The sequence below is a fragment of the Chrysemys picta genome, chromosome 3 (genome assembly GCF_011386835.1).
Source record: "Chrysemys picta bellii isolate R12L10 chromosome 3, ASM1138683v2, whole genome shotgun sequence".
Taxonomy (NCBI): domain Eukaryota; kingdom Metazoa; phylum Chordata; order Testudines; family Emydidae; genus Chrysemys; species Chrysemys picta.
The window spans coordinates 9,560,704-9,581,997 of NC_088793.1; the positions used below are offsets into that span (position 1 = coordinate 9,560,704).

The 21,294-nt window shown below is 43.5% G+C and overlaps 1 protein-coding gene across 3 annotated transcripts in view; it reads right to left on the bottom strand.

Annotated features, from left to right (window-relative positions):
• INTS9 (integrator complex subunit 9) overlaps positions 1-21,294 on the bottom strand; it is an 84,498-nt gene that overhangs the window by 23,470 nt on the left and 39,734 nt on the right. For all 3 annotated transcript variants that reach the window (XM_008171860.4, XM_065590115.1, XM_008171861.4), the window contains 3 exons: positions 19,559-19,670; positions 12,416-12,596; positions 10,258-10,318 (listed from right to left, as the gene is read on the bottom strand). In XM_008171860.4, the coding sequence (XP_008170082.1) occupies positions 10,258-10,318; positions 12,416-12,596; positions 19,559-19,670 (354 nt within the window). The remainder of the gene's footprint in view (positions 1-10,257; positions 10,319-12,415; positions 12,597-19,558; positions 19,671-21,294) is intronic.

Below are 21,294 nucleotides of genomic sequence, written 5' to 3' on the forward strand. Positions count from 1 at the left end.
ATTAAATTAAAACGCAGAGCCTCCCGGACTGGTGGCCAGGACCCGGGCAGTGTGAGTGCCACTGAAAATCAGCTCGTGTGCCGCCTTCGGCACGCGTGCCATAGGTTGCCTACCCCCGCTGTAGTCAATGCAATACTGACACTGGAATATGCAACACAGAAACTTGCACTCAATTCCAGGTTATGAAAGAAGCCCTGCTACACGTTGGACAAATAAGTACTTTCTCCTCTTCTCTCACTTCCACCTTCCCTCCTTTTCAGCTTCTTCTAAAAGGGCTTTCTGGAACCATTTTGTCTTTGATGTGTTTGGCCGTTGGTTTGCCTGCCTGCTGGTGCACAGGCAATGTAAAACTACACTCCAGCACTGAAATGGATCACAAGCAGGGTTTGATTGGCAGCCCTACCTTTGGGGTCTGATGTACAGGATGGAAACTACATACAGGCCCAGTCCATCAGATTTGCCACTTGGGCTCTTGGATCACAGAGAATTAACCACAACATCACAGAGAAAGGGCTTATGACTTTCTCTACGTCTTTGCAATATGGAAGTCTGAGGCACCCCACCTCCTGCAACTTGGCAATAATATCAAATTCCAATTCAGCTTTTAAATGGAAAATTTAAATATGCATCCAAGGACTGCTGTGGCAGTTAATATGCACTCAGTCTTGCAAACACTCCTATAATTAAGGCTGGTAAAGATTTCTGATTGAAGCATCTGGAGTGCAATATTTAGAATCTAAATGTTGCCTCCAGTAATAAGAGCTGGCTGCGGAGCGGCTTAGCAGACAATCGGCAAAACAAGTTTGATCCTGTAAATGATTGGAATCTAATAGATCCTAGAAGGGAAACCGTTCCAAAAGCTAGCTGTAGCACATGTCAGAGCTATGTCAAAATCCTAAACCTGAAGTTGTAAATCTTGTTTCAGTGGAGTACGTGGGGAATTTATATTCTGGAAACCAAAGTGGATGTGTGATGTGCCACCGAACCAGGGAAAGGCTCCCGGAAAATGGTAATAATTACTGACATTCCTATGACTGGCAATTATATAATACCTTTCTTCCAAAGATCCCAAATCACTCTGCTAGTACACAGATCCACAATCTCCCATTCTTTTTACACAAAGCACTCAAAGCGTTGCTAAGCCATGAAGGAACCATTAAGTCAGAAGATTATCAAAGACCTGACTTAGTTTATCTGCATAGGTTTAGATTCATACACATGTGATGCACTGTAAAATGTATCTTTATAAACGTACACAAGTTCTAGATTGTCCAAGATCATGTGATCATTTAATTTGTTGTGCAACTCTGGCCATCTCACCTGCACCCTGCTCACTAATCCACCTTCCAAGCCTCTGAGCACCTTCAAAGCAGCTTCTTGTGCTTATCATGAAAGCCAGAGATTCTTTAAATGATCACAAATGTCTTGGGCCTTGGTTTTATATCTCCAGCAGCACTGTATGCTCCAGCACAGTACATAAGAACGGCCATACAGGATCAGACCAAAGGTCCATCTAGCCTAGTATCCTTTCTTCTGACAGTGATCAATGTCAGGTGCCCTCAGGGAATGAACAGAACAGGTAATCATCAAGTATGGGGGCATTCATTCAGGACTGATTCAAGAAGATGCTACTTAATAATAATAAAGAGTGGAGATATCCCATCTCCTAGAACTGGAAGGGACCTTGAAAGGTCATCGAATCCAGCCCCCTGCCTTCACTAGCAGGACCAAGTACTGATTTTGCCCCAAATCTCCAAGTGGCCCCCTCAAGGATTGAGCTCACAACCCTGGGTTTAACAGGCCAATGCTCAAACCACTGAGCTATCCCTCCCCCCACCACTATCCCTTGCAGGATGATGTGTTTCATGGAGGTCCCAAAAAGTTATTGATCAGGACTGCTCCAAGTTGTGGTATCTGATGAAGCCATGGCCTGAGGTAGTATGACTGCCGGCCATACATAAAAACATTAGAGACCTCGCACACATGAGAAACACCTGGTTGCTTGATAATGTCTGGAATGATCCATTCTAGTTACTCAAAAAAAAAAAAAAAAAAAAAAAGGCAGAAAATTAAATCTGTAAAATGGGCCTAACAACTAATACTTCTCTATCTCACCAGCGTATTAGGGGGATTTAATTGGTGAAAATTTGTAAATGTCTTTGAGATCTGAAGAGGAAATGGGCTACATGAACCCATTTGAAAATGTCTAAGAGAAGAGAATTGTTTGCAGTGCACTTCTAGCCATGCTAGTCCCAGGATATTAGAGAGAGAAGGTGAATGAGGTAATATCTTTTTTTGGACCAACTTCAGTTGGTGAAAGAGACAAGCTTTTTCACTTACATGGACGAGCTCCTGTAAGCTTGAAAGCTTGTCTCTCTCTCTCCAACAAAAGTCAGTCTAATAAAAAGATATTACCTCACCCACCTTCTCTCTTTAATATACAGAAGCATAACAATGATTACCAAACCATGTTAAAAACGGCACCATCTGCAACAAGCCAGGGTCAGCAGCATTGGCTGGTGCTTATCCAATCTGTATCTTCAAAATTGCGTCTTGAAGCTTTAGCTTTCAGAAACATGAAACCTTTAGGACCCCTCTTTCTGTGGAAAGATTCTTTATTGACTGAAAGCTTCAGAGATAAGAGACAGTAAAGTGTATTGAACCTAAACTATGGGGAGTTTTTTGTTGTGTGGTTTTTTTAAAAAATCCCAAATGGCTATGTTTCCCTTTAAAGCAGTAGACATGATTTACGGGGTCAGTAACGGCTACTATGAACTGGATAAATCTATGTAACCATTGTGTACCCTTTGTTCAGCAAAGCCAAAATTTATTGCCATTTATTGTGTGTGCGTTCTGCATCCAAAAATTCTGATAGCTATGCCTCTATTTTATCAAGGAGGGAGGGAGTGATGCATGTTTTACTTCACCTTCCTTGTCCCCTCTATAGGCCACCTCTAACAGAGGCCTTTTGCTGTAGAAGCGTCACTTAATTCCTGGTATTTATTGCTTTGAATATGGTGAGCTGGAGCCAGTAGATGAAGGAAGGAAACAAAGATTGAGCTAAAGAGTGCTAGTTTTTCCATCGCAAACAATCCAAATTACTTCCACCCCAGCTACTTGCAGTCAAAAAACAATAGCCTATTTTCTAGCCATTTCTCCTTGGCAGTGAATTAAGCTAGTTTGGAATAAGGCACTCTTATTTCAGAATAAGAGCATCCACACACGAAGTTAAAGCAAGAATGATTCATCTGCTTTAAACTCACACCCTACCTTATTCCAGGTTAATTTTCACATGTAGTCAAGCCCTTAGTCACATTTGAAAATTTTGTCTCTGGACTAGAGTCAAAGCAGCGTCCTAGAGGTAAAAGACTCCATCCATCTCTCTTTACTAATCCCCTAAACTGAAAATATTTGTTTCATTTTGTTTTTTAACTTGGTAGACGCTTCTAAAGTTGCCTCAGTACAAGCTCTTAGCCCTTCCAGTCACAAAAACTGCTTGTGAAAACAGAACTGGTGCAGCTGTATGAACAGAGGCGAGAACTGTCCAGATATTGGTCATCCATTTTTGAATATTTTCCCATCATATTGCCCTTCCCATACCTCTGCTCTTCCTCTTGAGAAATTACTGGCTGCAGTGTCCACTAAAATCCTACTGGCAGATACTAACTTTCTTGCAGCAGAGACTTGCAGGCCCAGCCATTATGGAGAAACTCACTTGAAAAACTTTCCCATTTAACAGCTGCTCTAGTAAAAAAAAAACAGCAGAAATTTTCAAAGCTGCTCAAGGCATTTGAGCATCCAATTTCCATTAACTATATTACTAGGTCGCTTTGAAAATCTTAGCCTGGGTTTCTTGCCTGCAATAGTGGAAGAGTAGGATTCCCTATACAATCAATTCAGTGACATTAGGAAACCAGGAGAACAACGAATGCTATGTCATGATCAAAGGGAGGAGACATGCTATATATCTACAATTAGGTGAAAGGCATAAACAACAAGGAGGGAGAGGAAGTGTTGAGCGTGCTCTGAGGGGTAGAATTCCACGTCCATTTTATGTCATCCCATCTCACAAAAGATATAGCAGAAATAAGGGGGTTCAGAGACCGGTGACGAGAGTTAGAGGCTTGGAGAGATGGAGCAGATTGGAAAGATTTAGTTTAGAGAGGAGACAGAAGAGGAGAAAGGGCCGAGGTGTATGAATGGTAGAGAAGGCAAGTCAGGTACTTCTATTTACCTTCTCATATAATAAGAGTAATGGTTACCCACCTGGGTAACTCACTGCTCCCAAGGTATTGCCCCAAAGATAGAAGCTTCGAATGACAAAAAAACAAAAAAAGAACTGGACATTTATCTGGGTGATGGAGCAGACTGGACCCTGCTGCCTATACTGTATTTGTTTTGTGGATAGAGGGCCTCAGTTTCCAGGACTACCCTCCTCCACTGGCATACAGCACCAAGCACCTTGCTGCTGCTCATCTAAATAACTAACATGCGCATTTGAGTAATTTCTCTTACTCCACTCTCCCAAAAGATGCTCCAAGCTCATCAGCTGATCTCTGTTCAAATGCGATAAAGCTACCATTGAAAAAAGCGCCATACAATTATTCTATCAGAAAGAGTCCTATCTAAATGCTGTTTCCATACAAGTGATAATTTAATTCATGTTTCTGATACTCATTAACAGTGCCCTTGAATTCCCATTGAACAGTCCCCTTCCCATGAAATGATTGATTCATGGATTTAAAAAGAAATTATGTATCTGCGCACACGCGCGCACACACACACAGACAGGATGGTCTAATGCAGGGATCGGCAACTTTTCAGAAGTGGTGTGCCGAGTCTTCATTTATTCACTCTGATTTAAGGTTTTGCGCGCCAGTAATACATGTTAACGTTTTTAGAAGGTCTCATTCTATAAGTCTATAATATATAACTAAACTATTGTTGTATGTAAAGTAAGTGAGGTTTTTAAAATGTTTAAGAAACTTAATTTAAAATTAAATTAAAATGCAGAGGCCCCCGGAGCGGTGGCCAGGACCTGGGCAGAGAGAGTGCCACTGAAAATCAGCTCACGTGCCACCTTCGGCACGTGTGCCATAGGTTGCCTACTCCTGGTCTAATGGTTAGGACTCTAACCTAGAACTTGGGAGAACTGGGTTCAAGTCCCTGCTCCACCACAGGTACTGCGTGTATGACCTTGGGCAAGTCACTTAGCCTCTGATTTCCCCCTCTGTACAATGGGAACACTAGTACTTTCCTATCTCACAGAGGCCATATAAATACCTTGCAGATACTCACACACTGCCTCAATTACCAGAGTTTTTTCCTTTGTTTATATTTTTCAGTCTAGCTTCTACATTTCCCAAAAGGAAAAAAACCAAAACCAAACCAGATGCACCTCCACCCCTTTTACACAGCCTGGTAATAGTAAACCATCAGTGGATATGGGAGCACAATAAGGAGGATTGCATTGCAGCTCAGGGAACCAATCAGGATAATAGCAGATAATTGCCTCCCTGAAAGCTACCCAAATGCAAAGAGTAAACAAATGCATAGTGGAGAGCACTGGAGCCTGCACAGGGATGTGGTAGTTCTTGGGGGAGTGGGTTGTAGGTGTTTACCGCTTTTTTTAATAAAGTTGGATCCATGTATTTTATAAAATAAAAGGAAGCAAACTTGGGGGCTATAAATCTGATCTGTGTGTTCTCCTGAAGTGCACCTCACTCCTGTAATTTATGACCTTACCAGAAGCCCTAGATCAGTGGTTTTCAAACTTTTTGAGCTGAGCTCCCCCTTCTCCCCCCCTTGAGTTACAATTTTTGGTTGCCCCGCCCCCCACCCCAGATAAAAAGAGGCGAATCAGGGGGTGGAGGTGGCGTGAGGCTGGCCCACGCTGTCTGGCATTGCTGCTCACTCCCATGAAAGGGGGCACACCTCACAGGTTGAAAACCTCTGCCCTAGATGGACTAGCAGACTCATCATGCACTTTTTAATATGGGGCAAGTTTTCTATGTGCCTGAGCACTTGTCACCACTATAAAACCTGAATTTGCAAAGTGGTTAGTAAACGACAGGAATTAGCAATGAAGAGACCCATTAGAGCCTTGATTCCATCACCAGGGGCCAGCAGAGGACAGTTCAAATCCCCAGTGCACACACCAGTTGTAGCTACAAACCCCACATGTGTGTTAGAGGGCATTACTGTGGAATCAGCAGTACTCGCTATACTATTTGTCCTTATGAATTATGTGTATTACCATAGTGCCCAGGAGCCGTAGTCATGGACCAGGATCCCAGAGTGGTAGGCACAGAACAAAACAATGGCCTGTCTATACCCGTAACAGTCCCGGTCAAGTCATTCCCTCATTTCCCATCAGAAGCCTGATCCAAAGCCCACTGTAGTAAATCTTTCTATTGACTTAAATGGACTGGATCAGGGGTATAAATTATTCCCACCTCCATAATCATACTGTCTTGAAGTGAATTACCTGAGATTTTACTAGATAGTGCTACAGCATCTTTATACATTGCGGTGTTAATATAACAGTTTGGAATTCAATTGTTGCTGTTTATAGTAATTCCTGGAATAAAGACACTGTTTTAGCTGTAACATATCCTCACCACTGTCCCCAGGGTGATTTTACTGCCTCTTCTGTGGGTGAGGGGAGAAAGGTATTTTATATTAAAAGTCAGTGAAACTGACAGTCTAGGCTGCAGCCAAAGAATTTTTAGCTCAGCTCCATAGTTCATATGGGTTTTGAGAGGTCTTAGACCACAGGAAATTTCTTACGGGGATAGATCAATCTCTAATCTTAACACTGGAAATATTCTAATTGTATCTCACAATTTTTAGATATCAAAGCAATTAACTTTGGGGGGGAGGGATAGTTCAGTGGTTTGAGCATTGGCCTGCTAAACCCAGGGTTGTGAGTTCAATCCTTGAGGGGGCCACTTAGGGATCTGGGGCAAAATCAGTACTTGGTCCTGCTAGTGAAGGCAGGGGGCTGGACTTGATGACCTTTCAAGGTCCCTTCCATTTCTAGGAGGTGGGATATCTCTATTAATTATTAATTATAACTTAATCTACACATGGAGCTGACAAATTTTTTAACAGCAGTAAAATAGTTTGGAGGTATCTGATTATCAACACGCCACCCAGGGAATTAAAGACGCTCCACTAAAATAAGAGGATGCAGTTAACACAGCATAAACATACGCACCCCTCATGACAGACTGCTTAATTAATCCACCCTTTGATGGTGGATATTTTTTCACCAAGCAGTTTATTGGGTGTTGTGGAAAAAAAGTTGTGAAGCCTTAAAACCTTTGGTAGGCGATAGGAAGGAAGCATACAGAGAAACAGAAGGCACTTCAGAGACATGCTGTGGACCAACAAGGACACTTTGGAAAGCAGAGAGATGCAGGGTAAAGCAGAAAGTATGGCTGGAGTGTCTTGCACTCTGAGAAAAGGCTTTGGAACTTGATTTACGAGGGTAAGTTTTTAAGAACAGTGTGTGGGTGTTAGCTGTGGACATTTCCATTATTCTTGATTCACTGCATACCTTGTTTGAAATATAGTTCAGCACCTGGAAAGAATGAACATTAGGGACCAGATCCTACTCCTATTCAATGGGAACGTTGTGACTATTGGGCCTACAAAGCGTAGCCCTATTGCGAACTCAAATATAAAAAGTATGTGTAAGTTCATAAGATGATACAATGACCAAGAAAAATAGGTCAAGTTATTTACAACACAATGCTGTAACAAGTGCAAGAGAATCAGACAAAGAAGCCAGATTAGTTTAAACCAGTGGTTCTCAAACTTTTCTAGTGGTGACCCCTTTCACACAGCAAGCCTCTGAGTGCGACCCCCCCTTATAAATTAAAAACACTTTTTTTTTTTATTTAACACTATTATAAATGCTGGAGGTGAAGTGGGGTTTGGGATGGAGGCTGACAGCTCACGATCCCCCAGATAATAACCTCACGACCCTCTGAGGGGTCGTGACCCCAAGTTTGAGAACCCCTGGTTTAAGCCAAGAAGGCCACATTGATATAATCCAAGGACTGTTGAAATTAAGCTTGGTAAAAAAAAAAAAAGATGTGGAATCAGAAGTTAATAGACCAGAATTGGTGTGACAGCTTTGAGGCCTAATTGTTGGACAAAATAATGTGGGCAATGAACAAGGATGCCCACTTTTCCCCCTTTTGGGTTTCTTAAAGAGAGACTTTGGAAAAGACGTGTTCAGATCAGTTCTCCCACTCATCTCCCGACCCACCTTGCATTCCATCCCAGCCCATCCCTTTGAACTGCCACTCATTTTGGCTCATGTAAAGGACTTTCTTTCTGAGAGCAAGGCTGGCGGGCTGGCCTTAATTTTGTTTTCACCTGTGAGTGCTGAAAGTCATCACATTATTATGACATTCAATCCTCAGCCCATCAGTGGGGATCTGCGACTGCCAGCACTGCAGACACACATAAGATCCTGCATCATTTTCCCTGCCCTTGTTGTGTTATTTTCTGCCCCCCTTTAATTCCTTTTAGCTTCTCTCTCACTCTCTTGGCGTTTCATCGAATCCCGAAGTCAACTATACTGTATTCATCCAAGCCTGCCTTGTTTAAGGAGAAAAGATCCAATCTGAGGACTCCCTGACCAGATCATAAGCCAGGATCCAAGCAGCAAGTGTTGTGGCCAACTTGCCAGCCAAAAGCGTTCACTCATCGCTAACCAGCAGTCCAGCGTTTCAAAAACCATCATCAAAAGCCATATTTCACCCATCTTTTCTATTGTCTCTTCTCCACCTTGTGTCTCTTAAGAACAGGATAAGTAAATGCTCTCTACACATCAAAAAGTCATCCTTTCTTTTTCATCAAAGAAAGGTTGTTCTGAAAATAAGACTGATATTTTGTCTCCAAAAGAAGACAGTCAAAATCATGATTAAAGTCTACATTTGTTTTGCATAATCACTCCATCACAGCTTCAATATAAAGGTCTGCTTTAATTTCTTGTTCCTTCTTGTGTTTAGTCACTAAACTTTTAATTTGAATAAATGTTTTTGTGATTTGCCAAGTAATCAAGTAAAACCAAGGCCCCTGTTTAAAATAACTCTGAACCTACCTAATATCGGACAGTGAAAGAGTTTATAAACACCGTTAAGATCAATATCCATGTCACAGGAACCCACCAGGCCCTCAAAGCAAGGTATACAGGTGGTAGACAGTGGAGATTTCCAACCCATCTCCAAGGATGGGTCACTGGTCAAACCCCTCAGAGCAAAAGACGGTGGTGTTGGTCAAGGCATTGAATCTGAGGCCTCCACCTATGTGACTGCAGCTATGCACATGAAAGCATTTACACATGGTTTTTGAGCACGAATGATGGAATTTATACACACAAGCCAGCCTACAAAATATGCATGCGCAAAATTGCTCGATCTCTGATACAAGATAGAGGCTCCTCTGAAAATTTAGCCTTCTTCTCTCAGAAAAGCCACCTCTATCTACACTCCTCAGTCCTCACCCCTGTGCCTCCCGTTTACTCTAAGTGGAGATATATTGGTTCCCATCAATACATGGATTCTATCTAAAAGTCTCTTTGAAGGCAGAAGTTGTGTCACATCTATTTAAGTTTTGCTCCCGAGATGCACACCTTGATTCTGCAAGGACCCCAAAGGGCCAGCAGTCAAGCAATCTTACTTGCTTCCGCAACATGCTCACCCAGGACACTCCTTTGCAAATAGCAGACACTTACGATTTAAGCTCCTTGTATATTGATAAAGGCATCTTGAAATAGAGATTAATAGTTTCTTAACTCTAGACAACACGAGTGCCCATGTCAATTAGGAAGGTAGCTTCATCCCCAACAGCAAGGTTTAGTCTCTAGGCACTTTGAAACGAGTGGCTTGGTTTGAACAAAGAGCATATTTCTACTCAGAGTTCAATAAGGGAAAACAAACATGTTGATATCGGACCCCTTTCCACGAAGGCAGGTAAAATGGATATTGCGTAGTAACATTTTCATCAGGCTTACGATAATAATGGCAGGGTTAATGGTACATTCTGACAGCTTCCTCCCCAAAAACGATTTTTATAAATAATGGAATGAAAGCCACATTGAGTGACCGACAGTCAAAAGGACTATTTCACCGATCCAAAAGAATTAGTCACAGAAAGAGAATGGGCTCGTGGAGCTCTGGCTTTTAGGAACCCACCTAAATCTTGGCACTGATCACACACGGTGCCTCTGTGTTGGCTTACCTCAGCATGAGGAAAGGGAGGTTCCGGGAGATACACCTTCGTCTGTTTATTATGACACAGCCTTTAAAAAGGAGGGGAAAAAACCTGGGTTAGAAACAAACATACTGCAGTATCTGCTGCCATCTACTGTTAAGATTTTCTGGACAGTCATCCCACTTCCGTGACCTGCAGCACAAAGCCTCCCACTTTAACAGGGGGGACTGGAAACAACAAAAGAAAGAGAAGATGCTTGGGTGGGTGGGTATTATGATCTAAAGAAGGTGTATGTCAGTACGGGGCTGAAATTGCTTTGAACCATTTATAAATAGTTAATAAATAGAGTCCTCTTGCCTGTGAAAATGGATATGTCAGTGAATGCCGAATAACATCTCACATACAGTAGGACCTCACCGATTCTCATTCAATACCCTGCAAACCCCAATAACCCTCACAAAAAAACCTATTCAAAGGATTCAACTGTCTTCTCAAAGATTTCACCCTTCCATTTGCTGTAAACTAGTCCCCCTGTATACATTTCAGTATTGTGGGTATAAGGCTAGCAAACTGCTTCTCTCATCCCTCCATGATGTTCACTGTCATCGGCTATTTTGCGTCAAGCATTCCTTTCACAAGTTAGATAGTAAAAGCTATTGACTGACTTCAGCAAGATCATTCGATTCATTCCGTCTTGGGAGGTAGACTAAGAGAGCAGATCTGGCAGTGGTCTAGGTGATGATGCAATTGTATAATATAGTAACATTATCTTGGTGACTTGTCCTAGGAAATCCAGCAAAGGAACCCTACCAGCATGATACATTTCTTAATTTTTATTACATAGCAACAAAACTAGGTCTAAATAACTGAGAAAAATTCCCACTGCACCAAAAAATTAAGCAGTTTGGGGCTTGTCCAGATGGATGTAATGTGCACTAGCCAGCCACACACTGTAGAGTGTTTTGACCTAGGTCAAAGTGTGGACAAAGCCCTTGATCTAGCAGACTATCATGGGATTGTCAGACAGGAATTCCTCAGTTCTAACCCCAAATCTATCTGTGGTTTTAGAGAAGTCACAACCTCTGCTTCGGTTTTCTGTGAACAAGGTAAATATTTTACCTATTAAGAATGTCTGAGGATTAGTAGCGTCTCTACTGACTTTTGAAGATAAATTACCGTACAAGTAGCATTAAAGTATGTTTTAAACTGGCCTCGAATAATAAATATTCTAGAATTTCAGTAAACTATTAAGCGTCTGAATTCTGCAAACTAGATGTAATTGACAAAATACGATTTCCACTTGCCGGCTATGCTTTGTGCTGCTACACCACTGTCCTTGTTTAAAAAAAAAAAAAAAGTACTAACCAGTCTTGCAATTTTATAACACCTTGACTCAAACTACGTATACAGGAATCACTTAATTCACTATTAAAGTGCAGCCATCAGTCAAATAAAATACAGCAGCTGTTTAACTGCAGTACTATTCAATGGGTATAATTTCGAATACCTACACTGAAATTTGGTTAGGGCCCAAAAACTAGATTCCCCTACTCTTGCTTAAAGTAGCATGGCCTCTTAATCCATCAGATCTTATCCTTTCCTTATCCAAATACTTCCAGAAGAATTCACTCATCTCAGTTTCTCCCAGCACACCTTGTTTTTCTGTCTTCCAGATCAAAAGATCTCTGAGGCAAGGATTAGCTTATTTGTGTCGTACAGGGTCTTATTATGGCTTAACAAATACATAATCATCACAAGTGGCCCGCAGTTCTATGGCTCATCTGAATTAGGAATATAAAAAAAACGCACCAGCTTATGTAGTTGGACTGTGTATGCTCCTTGGAGAATTGAGTGAGACTCACAATAGGCAAGAAAAATGCATCTGAAAGTCACTCTGAGCAAGTGCGTCATTTACTCACTGGCTCTGAGTGCCAGTGCCAAACAGATCTGTGGTTTTTAAACAGATTCAGCATACATACTACTGGACCTAATGCCACTCTAATGACAGAACACCTATGCACACCTATTCCTGTAACTGAAAAGGCGTGTACATAATTCCTATGTTGTGTATATCCGGAATGTTCCAAGTAGACAGAATTGGCAGCTATCAGCGCTCACTCTGCACACCTTTTCTGTAATATGTACGTTGGAATCCAGTCTGACAGAGTAGCCCACTAACACCTACCACTCGGCAAAGATCTGGGAGAACTCCAGGGAGCTGTTGGCAACAGGTGAGATGAAGTAAAAGGGGACATTGGAGAGTCCTGCAGAGTCGATGTACTGATATAGACACTCCAGCAGGTCATATATCACTCCAGAAGGATAACATGGAACCAGGACGTTTCCTCCATTCCGGACAGTCATAGCTTGAGGGAGAAAGAGAAGGGAGAATTAACAGGTTTCAAAAAGTGCTTTTCATCCCAAAAAGCTCTACAGGGCACAGGAAAGCAGCTATCTAGATAACTGGTGCACAACATGTTGCTTAACAGAGTGAGCAATGTGTGTAGACAGATTTCTGACCCCTCAAGATTTCACTGCCTTAAGTGAGACAAAAATCAGACCCTCCTCCTGCGAAAGCACAGCTTTGAGCAAAAGGAGCTTCTGTTAGTCTTGGGACCTATGATACACACTTGAGCCTGTTTGATATTCCATCCAGTAGAGGGCAGTGCTGCGCCAGTACACAAGAGGAGAAATTTTGACTGAGGAAACTGACCAAAGACACTCCTGACATAAAAAACATGCTAGAAATCTACTCGTGTCCATGCAGAACAGCTGTTCTTTGGTCTCATCTGAAAGATCCCATACCTTGTAAATTGTTGTGTACTCAATTTTGCTATTTCAGATAAATGGCTGAGGATTTTAATTTGTGGTTAGAAAGTCTAGTTCTTTCAAACCTGATCCAGCCACCCCAAACATGAAGGGATTTTCTTTTCTAAAGTTGCAAATGCTTCTAAATCCCTTCAACACAACAGGAGCAGCTGCAAAAGGTGTCAGCCGTATAAGTCATGGGCAAGCAGAGAACAAGTGGAAAATAATTATTTTCCTGTGCAATCTAGATAGATCTGAGCGTGGCCCAGGAGAAACATTTTATTTCTCTGGCTGCATGCAGCTACACAATTGCTGTAGCACCTTATGACAAAGCATTTCTCCCTTGTCAATCTCAATGAGAAATCGTTGCTGAACTGGGATTTCTTCCATGGCCATGGGGCAAAACCCATCTACTGATATTAATTGAAATGCAGCAGCAGTAATATTATGCATCAAAGCATTAAACAAAAACCTGTGAAAGAGCTGGAAATGCATATATTAAATCTTGCTGTAATTACGTCCGTGACTTCAATTGGTTGACAAACTCATATGGGCAAAGATCTAGCACTTTAGGGGTATTTAGGTGCCTAAAGAAGTATATGGGAGCTTTTGAAAATGCCACTACGTGCCTAGGTGCCCAACTTCAAATAGGAGTTGCGTTTACTACATACTTTTTTCGACAATGGGTCAGAGAGGCCTTTCCCGGTATTTAGCAGAGCTGTATTACACATCAGTGAAGGTCAGGAAGAGGACTGGGGTTACTGTCCTCTTCAGGGCAGCCCGGGGGGGGGGGGCAAGTGGGGCAATTTGCCCCAGGCCCCAGACCCCTCAGGGGCCCCCACAAGAATGTCAGAGGCTCCCCCCCGCCTCCCCACATCCCCCCGGCGCCTCAGCGCGCCATGTCCAGGAGTAGCCCGGGACAGAGTTAAAGTGGAGTGGCTCCCCTCGGGCCTGAGCTCCTCCCACTCGGAGCCGCATGGTAAGGGGGCGGGGCTGCAAGCTGCAGCCAAGTGGCGGGAGCTCAGATCCCGTGTAGCCACGCCACTTTAGCTCTGTCCAGGGCTGCTTCTAGACACGGCACGCTGAGGCTCCGGGAGAGGGGGGAAGGGAGAGGCGGGAGGAAGCAGCATGGTAAGCCCCTCTGAGCCGGACACTCCCCTCCCCCACAGCTCTGACCCCCCAGCTCCGAGCCCAGCCCCTCTGAGCCGGACACTCCCCTGACCCCCCACTCCGAGCCCAGCCCCTCTGAGCTGGACACCCCACTGACCCACCCCCAGCCCTGACCCCCAGCTCTGAGGCCAGCCCCTCTGAGCTGGACACCCCCCTGACCCCCTCCAGCCCTGACCCCCCGCTCAGAGCCCAGCCCCTCTGAGTCGGACACCCCCCTGATCCCCTGCTCCGCGCCCAGCCCCTCTGAGCCGGACACCCCCTGACCCTCCCCGCAGCCCTGACCCCCAGCCCCTCTGAGCCGGGCACCCCTCGACTCTCCCCCCCCCCCGCAGCCCTGACCCCCAGCTCCAAGCCCAGCCCCTGTGAACTGGGCACCCCCCAACCCAGAGCCCAGCTCCCCACCCAGCCCTGGGCAGCAACAGCACCACCCCCAGACAGCGACAGCCCACTGGCACCAACCATCACCCAGCGACAGCCCATTATGTAATTGCAAATATATACATACATTATTTAAAAACATTAAATGCTTTAATGGTATTTTGTGTATTTTCAAATTATTAAAAATTAATTTTTGAATGTATTTCAGTGGTTAATATCATGTATTTGGAAATGTAAAGAATATAGTATTGCAACATTTTTTATGTAAAAATTGCTTTGCCCCAGGCCCCCTGAATCCTCTGGGTGGCTCTGGTCCTCTTCTGGGTCACATGCAAAGTCTAATACTTCATTTTGATAACAATGAATAAAAATAATCGTCCTTTGTTTTTAAAACCAGCTAGAGGATTTAATCTTAAGATTTTCAAAGCCAGCTGGGGGGGAAATTTAACTCCCTGTACCTCCCCCTATGCCCGTTTTCCAGATGAGGAATTTATACTTGTCTGCCTCACACGAGCGTTGTGAGACTTAAATGTTAGAAAGTACTTTGACCTCCTGCGGGATGATGTTGTAGAAATGCAATCTCAACCCAAGGAAGTGGGTGACTATAGGCAAGAAGTGCTGGAGCCAAGAACAGAGCCCAGAACTCCTCACACCTAGCCCTTGACATCAGGATTGGATGACACTGCCTTTCATTCTTCCCAATTTAAACAGGGACGACAATGGCACCCTCAGCTTGAGGAGGGATTTAAACTAGGGACAAGATTATGCCAGGATTTGGCAGAAGCTTTCGAAGAAGCTTAACGGGCTCTGTAAAAAGGTGTGGATAATGCCCCTGTGGGCTGGCATGGCACTGTCAGTGTGTCCCGCCTTTGCATCCCCTGATTGGGGTGGCAACAGGTTTGCTTTAACAGACCAGGGTAAGGAGAATACCCCCCCCGCCGTTAACAAAATAGCACGTCCCATTTTAAGTCAGGAGCAGTTACAATAACCTGTTCAGAAAGTCCTCACATCAGGACCCTGGTGCAGAGCTCCCAATACCACAAAACCAAGTCTCTTGTCTGGTTGGGCTGGTCTCCTGGAGCCGGAGGCCACGTCTACACTACAGAATTATGTTGATCTAACTTACGTCGGCATACAGCCACTGCAGTTATTAAGTCGCTTGTGTGCATGTACACTTGGCTCCTTGTGTCAGCGGTGCACGTTGTCAGGAGGAGCACTTGTATTGTCAGTGTGGGGCATTGTGAGATAGCTCCTGGAGGCCAGTAACAGTCGACGTAAGCAATGCGGTGTCTACGCTGACACTGTGTTGACCTAATTACATCGACTGTGAGTCGACACGGCTCACCGAGGTGGTGTTACTAAATCGGTGCAGAGACACTCTGACGTCAGTGGGAGCCAAATTTAAGTGAAGATCCTTCCACACAGCTAGGCCGATGCAAGGCAGCTTATGTCAATCTCACTGTGTGGTGTAGCCAGGCCTGAGACACAAACCGCATCCCACTGCAGCCTGCGTGGCTTCTACTCCCCTCTTTTGCTCGCCTTCCTGTTCAAAGAGCCCAGCGCTAGGGCAGGCAGGGCCTTCTGGATTACACCCCAGGCTATTTCGGCCATAGACTCCAGTCTGTCCCTTAAAGGGGTAGTTTGCTCCTTCACAGTCTCAGAGTTTACAGGCTATGGCAAGAATCTCTTCCAGTTATAACATCTGCTCAGATCTAGTCTGCTCTCATTCCTTCCTCAGACAGGTTGCGCTACAGCACAATTTTAACGATCCCTTCTTTTAAGTACAGTTCATGTGCATAGCTCTAACTTATTCACAGCTCAGTGTTTTAAGTCTTACGTTTATTCCTAGAAAATATCTTATGGCCATAAGCTACATGTCTGGCTGATGTGACAGCTGAAAGTGGGGCTGACGGGCAATTTGCTGCCTTACTTGGATTTCTCCTTTTCCTTTTGTAGAAGTTTCTCCCCATTTTGGTTAGTTGTGCCTAACTGCTTTCATTGAGTTATAGCTCTCTGAATATTACATCGTTCATGAGATGTAGAGGGCATGACAGATAATTAAACACGTGAGCTGTAGACTTGCAGTGTTTTGCATAAACATTGTTGGTTCTGCCTATCCAGATGTTGGTTCAACAGATATCACTTGTTTGCGCAGTGTCAGTTACTTGCCTATATAGTACCTAGCACAGCTCGATCCTAATCCATGACTGGGGTTCTAAAGTGCTACCATAAATGAAATATTAAGAGTGAACCCCAGCACCTATAAAACTGGGGCATTCAGACCCACTGAAAGTCTTCACAAATGCTTTGTTCTGTACACACTACAGTTGGACAGGAAACATTTTTCTCATCCCACAACAAATTTGAGATTTAAAAAAGTTTCCCATTTCGCACTGGGAGGAAACCAAGAATTTTGGGCATTTTTTGCAAAAACAGCAAGACATCCCCACCCCAGAATAGCCAAAAGCCCAGGAATTAGAGCCCTCTCCTGGGATGTGAGAGTCCCAGGTTCAAGTTCCTATTCCAAATCTGGCAGAGCAGGGACTTGACTCTGGGACGCCCACATAGCTACTGGTTATTCTAGGGTGAGGCTCTTTGGAATTCAATCCTGCACCCAAGAAACCTTCCTGAAAGTGTCATCAACCCAGATACATTCCCATGAAAAATGTCAGTTTGTGACAAACTGGCTTTTTCCTACGAAAAACTTCAGTCAAAAAATTGTGCCAGACCAAACCGCTTTCTTTGAGTTGCATCTCTTTGAATTTTACATGATGAGATGTAGAGGGCATGACAGATAATTAAACATGTTAGCTGCGGACCCTGCAGTGGTTTGCATAAATATTGTTGGTTCTTTCTATCCAGATGTTGGTTCAACACATTCTTTCATAGAATCATAGAATCATAGAATATCAGAGTTGGAAGGGACCTCAAGAGGTCATCTAGTCCAACCCCCTGCTCAAAGCAGGACCAATTCCCAGCTAAATCATCCCATCTTTGTTTGCACAGTGTCAGTTACGTGCCCACAGAACTGGACCCTAATCCATGACTCTCCGTAACACGCAAATCTACTCTCAGATACACCAGGGTGACTTCTACAGATGTCAATGTGGGTATCTGAAAGCAGAGTTTTGAGCCCAATTTATCTTGATGATGTCCTCAAAATTTAATATAGTATTATAATCTTGGCATTTCAAATTTAATCTCGTTCAGTAACTCCATAATAAGTTGGTTCAATTTACAACTCAAAACAAGATACTTGAATTTCCAACAGCTGCCGGTGCAAGGTCAAATTGGCATCTGAATAAAAACACACCCACAGACAGAGTCTGGAAATTTTGCTGATGATGCCCAAGGCAATGCAAATACAAGTCCATCTTTTCATAGCGCTGAGCACTGTAAAAAGTGGTTTGTCAGTAAACTAATCTGACTTGGAAGACAAGCTCAGGGTGGGGAATCATGCATGTGACCCTAATAATGGGAGTTGGGTGTCTAAGCCACAGAGTGCTGTGATGAAAATGAAAACTGAGCTGAAGGTGAAGCTTTTGCAGTTACACTCCTGATCTTAGCTACATGTTAATCGTCACAAACATGCCGTTATTTTAGGATATTGGAAAGGGAATAAAATGTGTGTCTGCTTTGTCGCATAACAAAACGCAAGCAATTCACAGATTTTAATGCTCAGTGACCATTATGATCATCTAATTTGACCCCCAGTGTAACAGAAGCCATAGAATTTCATCCAGTAATAGCAAGGCCAATGTCCTGTGGTTGAATGGAAGCATAGATATCTTTTAGAAAGACATCCACTCTTGATGTAAAAACTTCAAGTGGTGGAGAATCCAGCAAATCCCTTGGTCAACAATTTGCCCTCTAACTAGAATTATATCCCCACATTGGGATTCAAAAAGAATCTTTAAAGTGGGAGGGAACATCCATCTAGTGATTTTGTGCTTGAATTTATGCATGGGTGAGAATTTACAATCTACTGCTTTTGTCAGCAGGAGTTGGCAAGCAGGAGCCAAGATTCCTGGGTTCCGTTCCCAACTCTGCCACAGGCTTCCTTTGTGACCGTGGGCAAGTCACCTAACGTATGTGCCTCAGGATTCCCCAACTGTAAAATGGGGCTAATAATACTTGTTTACCTAACTATGGTGACGTGAGGCTTAGTTTATTTAGGTTTCTATCCCTGTGAGTTCCTCACTATACAAGAGTGAAGTTGTGATTTTTGTTACAATCCTGACCTCCTTCAAAATATATAGTTTACAATAAAGGTGTTTGTTAGAAGAACAGGCAGAAGCAGCAGAACATCTGTGAGGAGAAACCATGAGGCCAGAGGAGTAACCACAGGAAGGGACGGGACTGGGAGGAGAAGAGAGGGGGGGAAAAAAGTCAGATGTCACATTCGAAACAGGCTGGGAAATGCTGCAACTCACACTCTGCTGTTACAGCTTGCAATTAGCAGCTTTTGCAGCTGTGAAAGCTTGTGATTAGGTTTTATATTTCTGTGGTCTATAAATATATATAAAATAAAAAATAAAGCAGATTGTACTGTTTGCATCTGATATATTTGTAAGCCAGGTGTAAGAAAAGAAACAGAAAGGCACAAAAATGGTGTGCAAGGAAGGAAGGGAAGGAAGGAAACAGCAATATTTCAGCTAGGGTGTCTATTCAAAACCTAGGCAACACGTAGTGGGTTGGCAGCGAGGCTGCATACTTAGCAAACCAAGAGCAGCAGATGATTAAATCTCATTAAGCCTGCTCCATTCCAAAACATTTCAGGTACAACCTGTGTCTCTAAAGGCACTTTATTAATGACATCAGGAGCACATCGTAAAATCTAAACAGCTAGTTTTATGCCAGAAGATATAGTCAGGCAACTTACTCAGTTCCGGGAATCACCGAATTATTTCCCACCAAAAGCAATGAATAAGATTATAAAATAAGCAAAGTGCTTCTTACAATAGCGACCTACCCAGGTTACTGCAGAACTCCCCCACCATGCCGTCTGGGTTAGCGGTGGGAATCTGGGTAAGCCCTGTCAGAATGAGAACATCGCTGTTTTTAAGAGAAGCCTGGTCCATGGCCTGAAAAAGAATGAAGTGAAGTAAATTCAGTAACAGCCACAGCACAGGTTTTCCCTGTTTTACAGTAAGAGGAGGATTGGTAATAAAGTAACAACACAGCAGTGCAGAGATCATGGAACAATTTAACTTCCGACCGTCCTGCATCTGTGGAGATGCAACAAAAGCTAGCCAGAAGCTTAGAATCATAGATTAGGGTTGGAAGAGACCTCAGGAGGTCATCTAGTCCAATCCCCTGCTCAAAGCAGGACCAACACCAACTAAATCATCCCAGCCAGGGCTTTGTCAAGCCGGGCCTTAAAAACCTCTAAGGATGGAGATTCCACCACCTTCCTAGGTAACCCATTCCAGTGCTTCTCTACCCTCCTAGTGAAATAGTATTTCCTAATATCCAACCTAGACCTCCCCTACTGCAACTTGAGACCATTGCTCCTTGTTCTGTCATCTGCCACCACTGAGAACAGCCGAGCTCCATCCTCTTTGGAACCCCTCTTCAGGTAGTTGAAGGCTGCTATCAAATCCCCCCTCACTCTTGTATAGCCATGTCTGTATCTTCCAAGAAGAGTCATATTATTGAGTTGGAACAGATGAATCATCTTGCGGCTTAGGAGCTGACAGCATGGCTGAAATGTTAACACTAGAAATTTCTGGAGATGTAATGCAGGAAGCGTATTACCCCTGAGCTCCATAGACTGCACTGGCTTCCAACTAGGTTTCAAGTGCAATTCAAGGTGTTAGCTTTGATCTACAAAAACACATATTGCTTGGGTCTTGGGAACCTTCTTCTCTCCTGGGATCCTTGAGATAGAAGCTGCAGATTTCTTACATGGGGGAGCTGGAGTCAGGGTATTCTCAGTAGAGGTCCTTAAATCTAGACCCAGCTCCACTGTCCCAGTGGCGGAGCTAGAGCTAGCCAATTTCAAGACACACTTTTAGACTCATTTACTTGTCCAGGCCTTTGTAGAGGTGGGGGGGGGGGGGGATGTAGGACGGGACGGTTATCATGGGTTTTTGTGATCCGTTAGTATTTTTATTAATGCACCTAGAAAGCTGTGACTGGTGCATTTAAAAAAATTAAATGTCAATCAAAAAAAATTACATTTAAACCCCAAAGTTACATACAGTTGACAAAATAAAACTAAACGATGAAGAGTTGTACAGAAACCGCATCACAAACTTAACTACAGCATCTGCGGTGCAAGACTACAGTCAAACTAATGAAGAAAACTACCCTCTACATCGCCACTCCTTTCAATATTAAACCTCCTCCCATGATTAAATCAAAATAGTGTTAATCCATTCTTAATTCATGTGTCTTTGCAGCTTGTGCTAGAGGCTTAAAATAAAAGATGGCTTCAATGTAATGGGTGTCTTCAAAGTGGCGTGCCGTCCTGATTCATTGTGCGCACAGCATTGCACTGATCCCGTACAACCACAAAGTACAAATCAAACTGGACCCACTATGCATGGCTAAAGCAGGCAGGTGTCTGGTCCTACTGGCTGCAGCTGCAGGTGACATCTTGTCCAAACATAAGCCATGCTACGTCCAGCTCCTAATGGACAGAGGCTTACACCACAGAAAATTACCATCACAATCAGCCCCTTTGCTGGCTCACCAGAGGCGCCA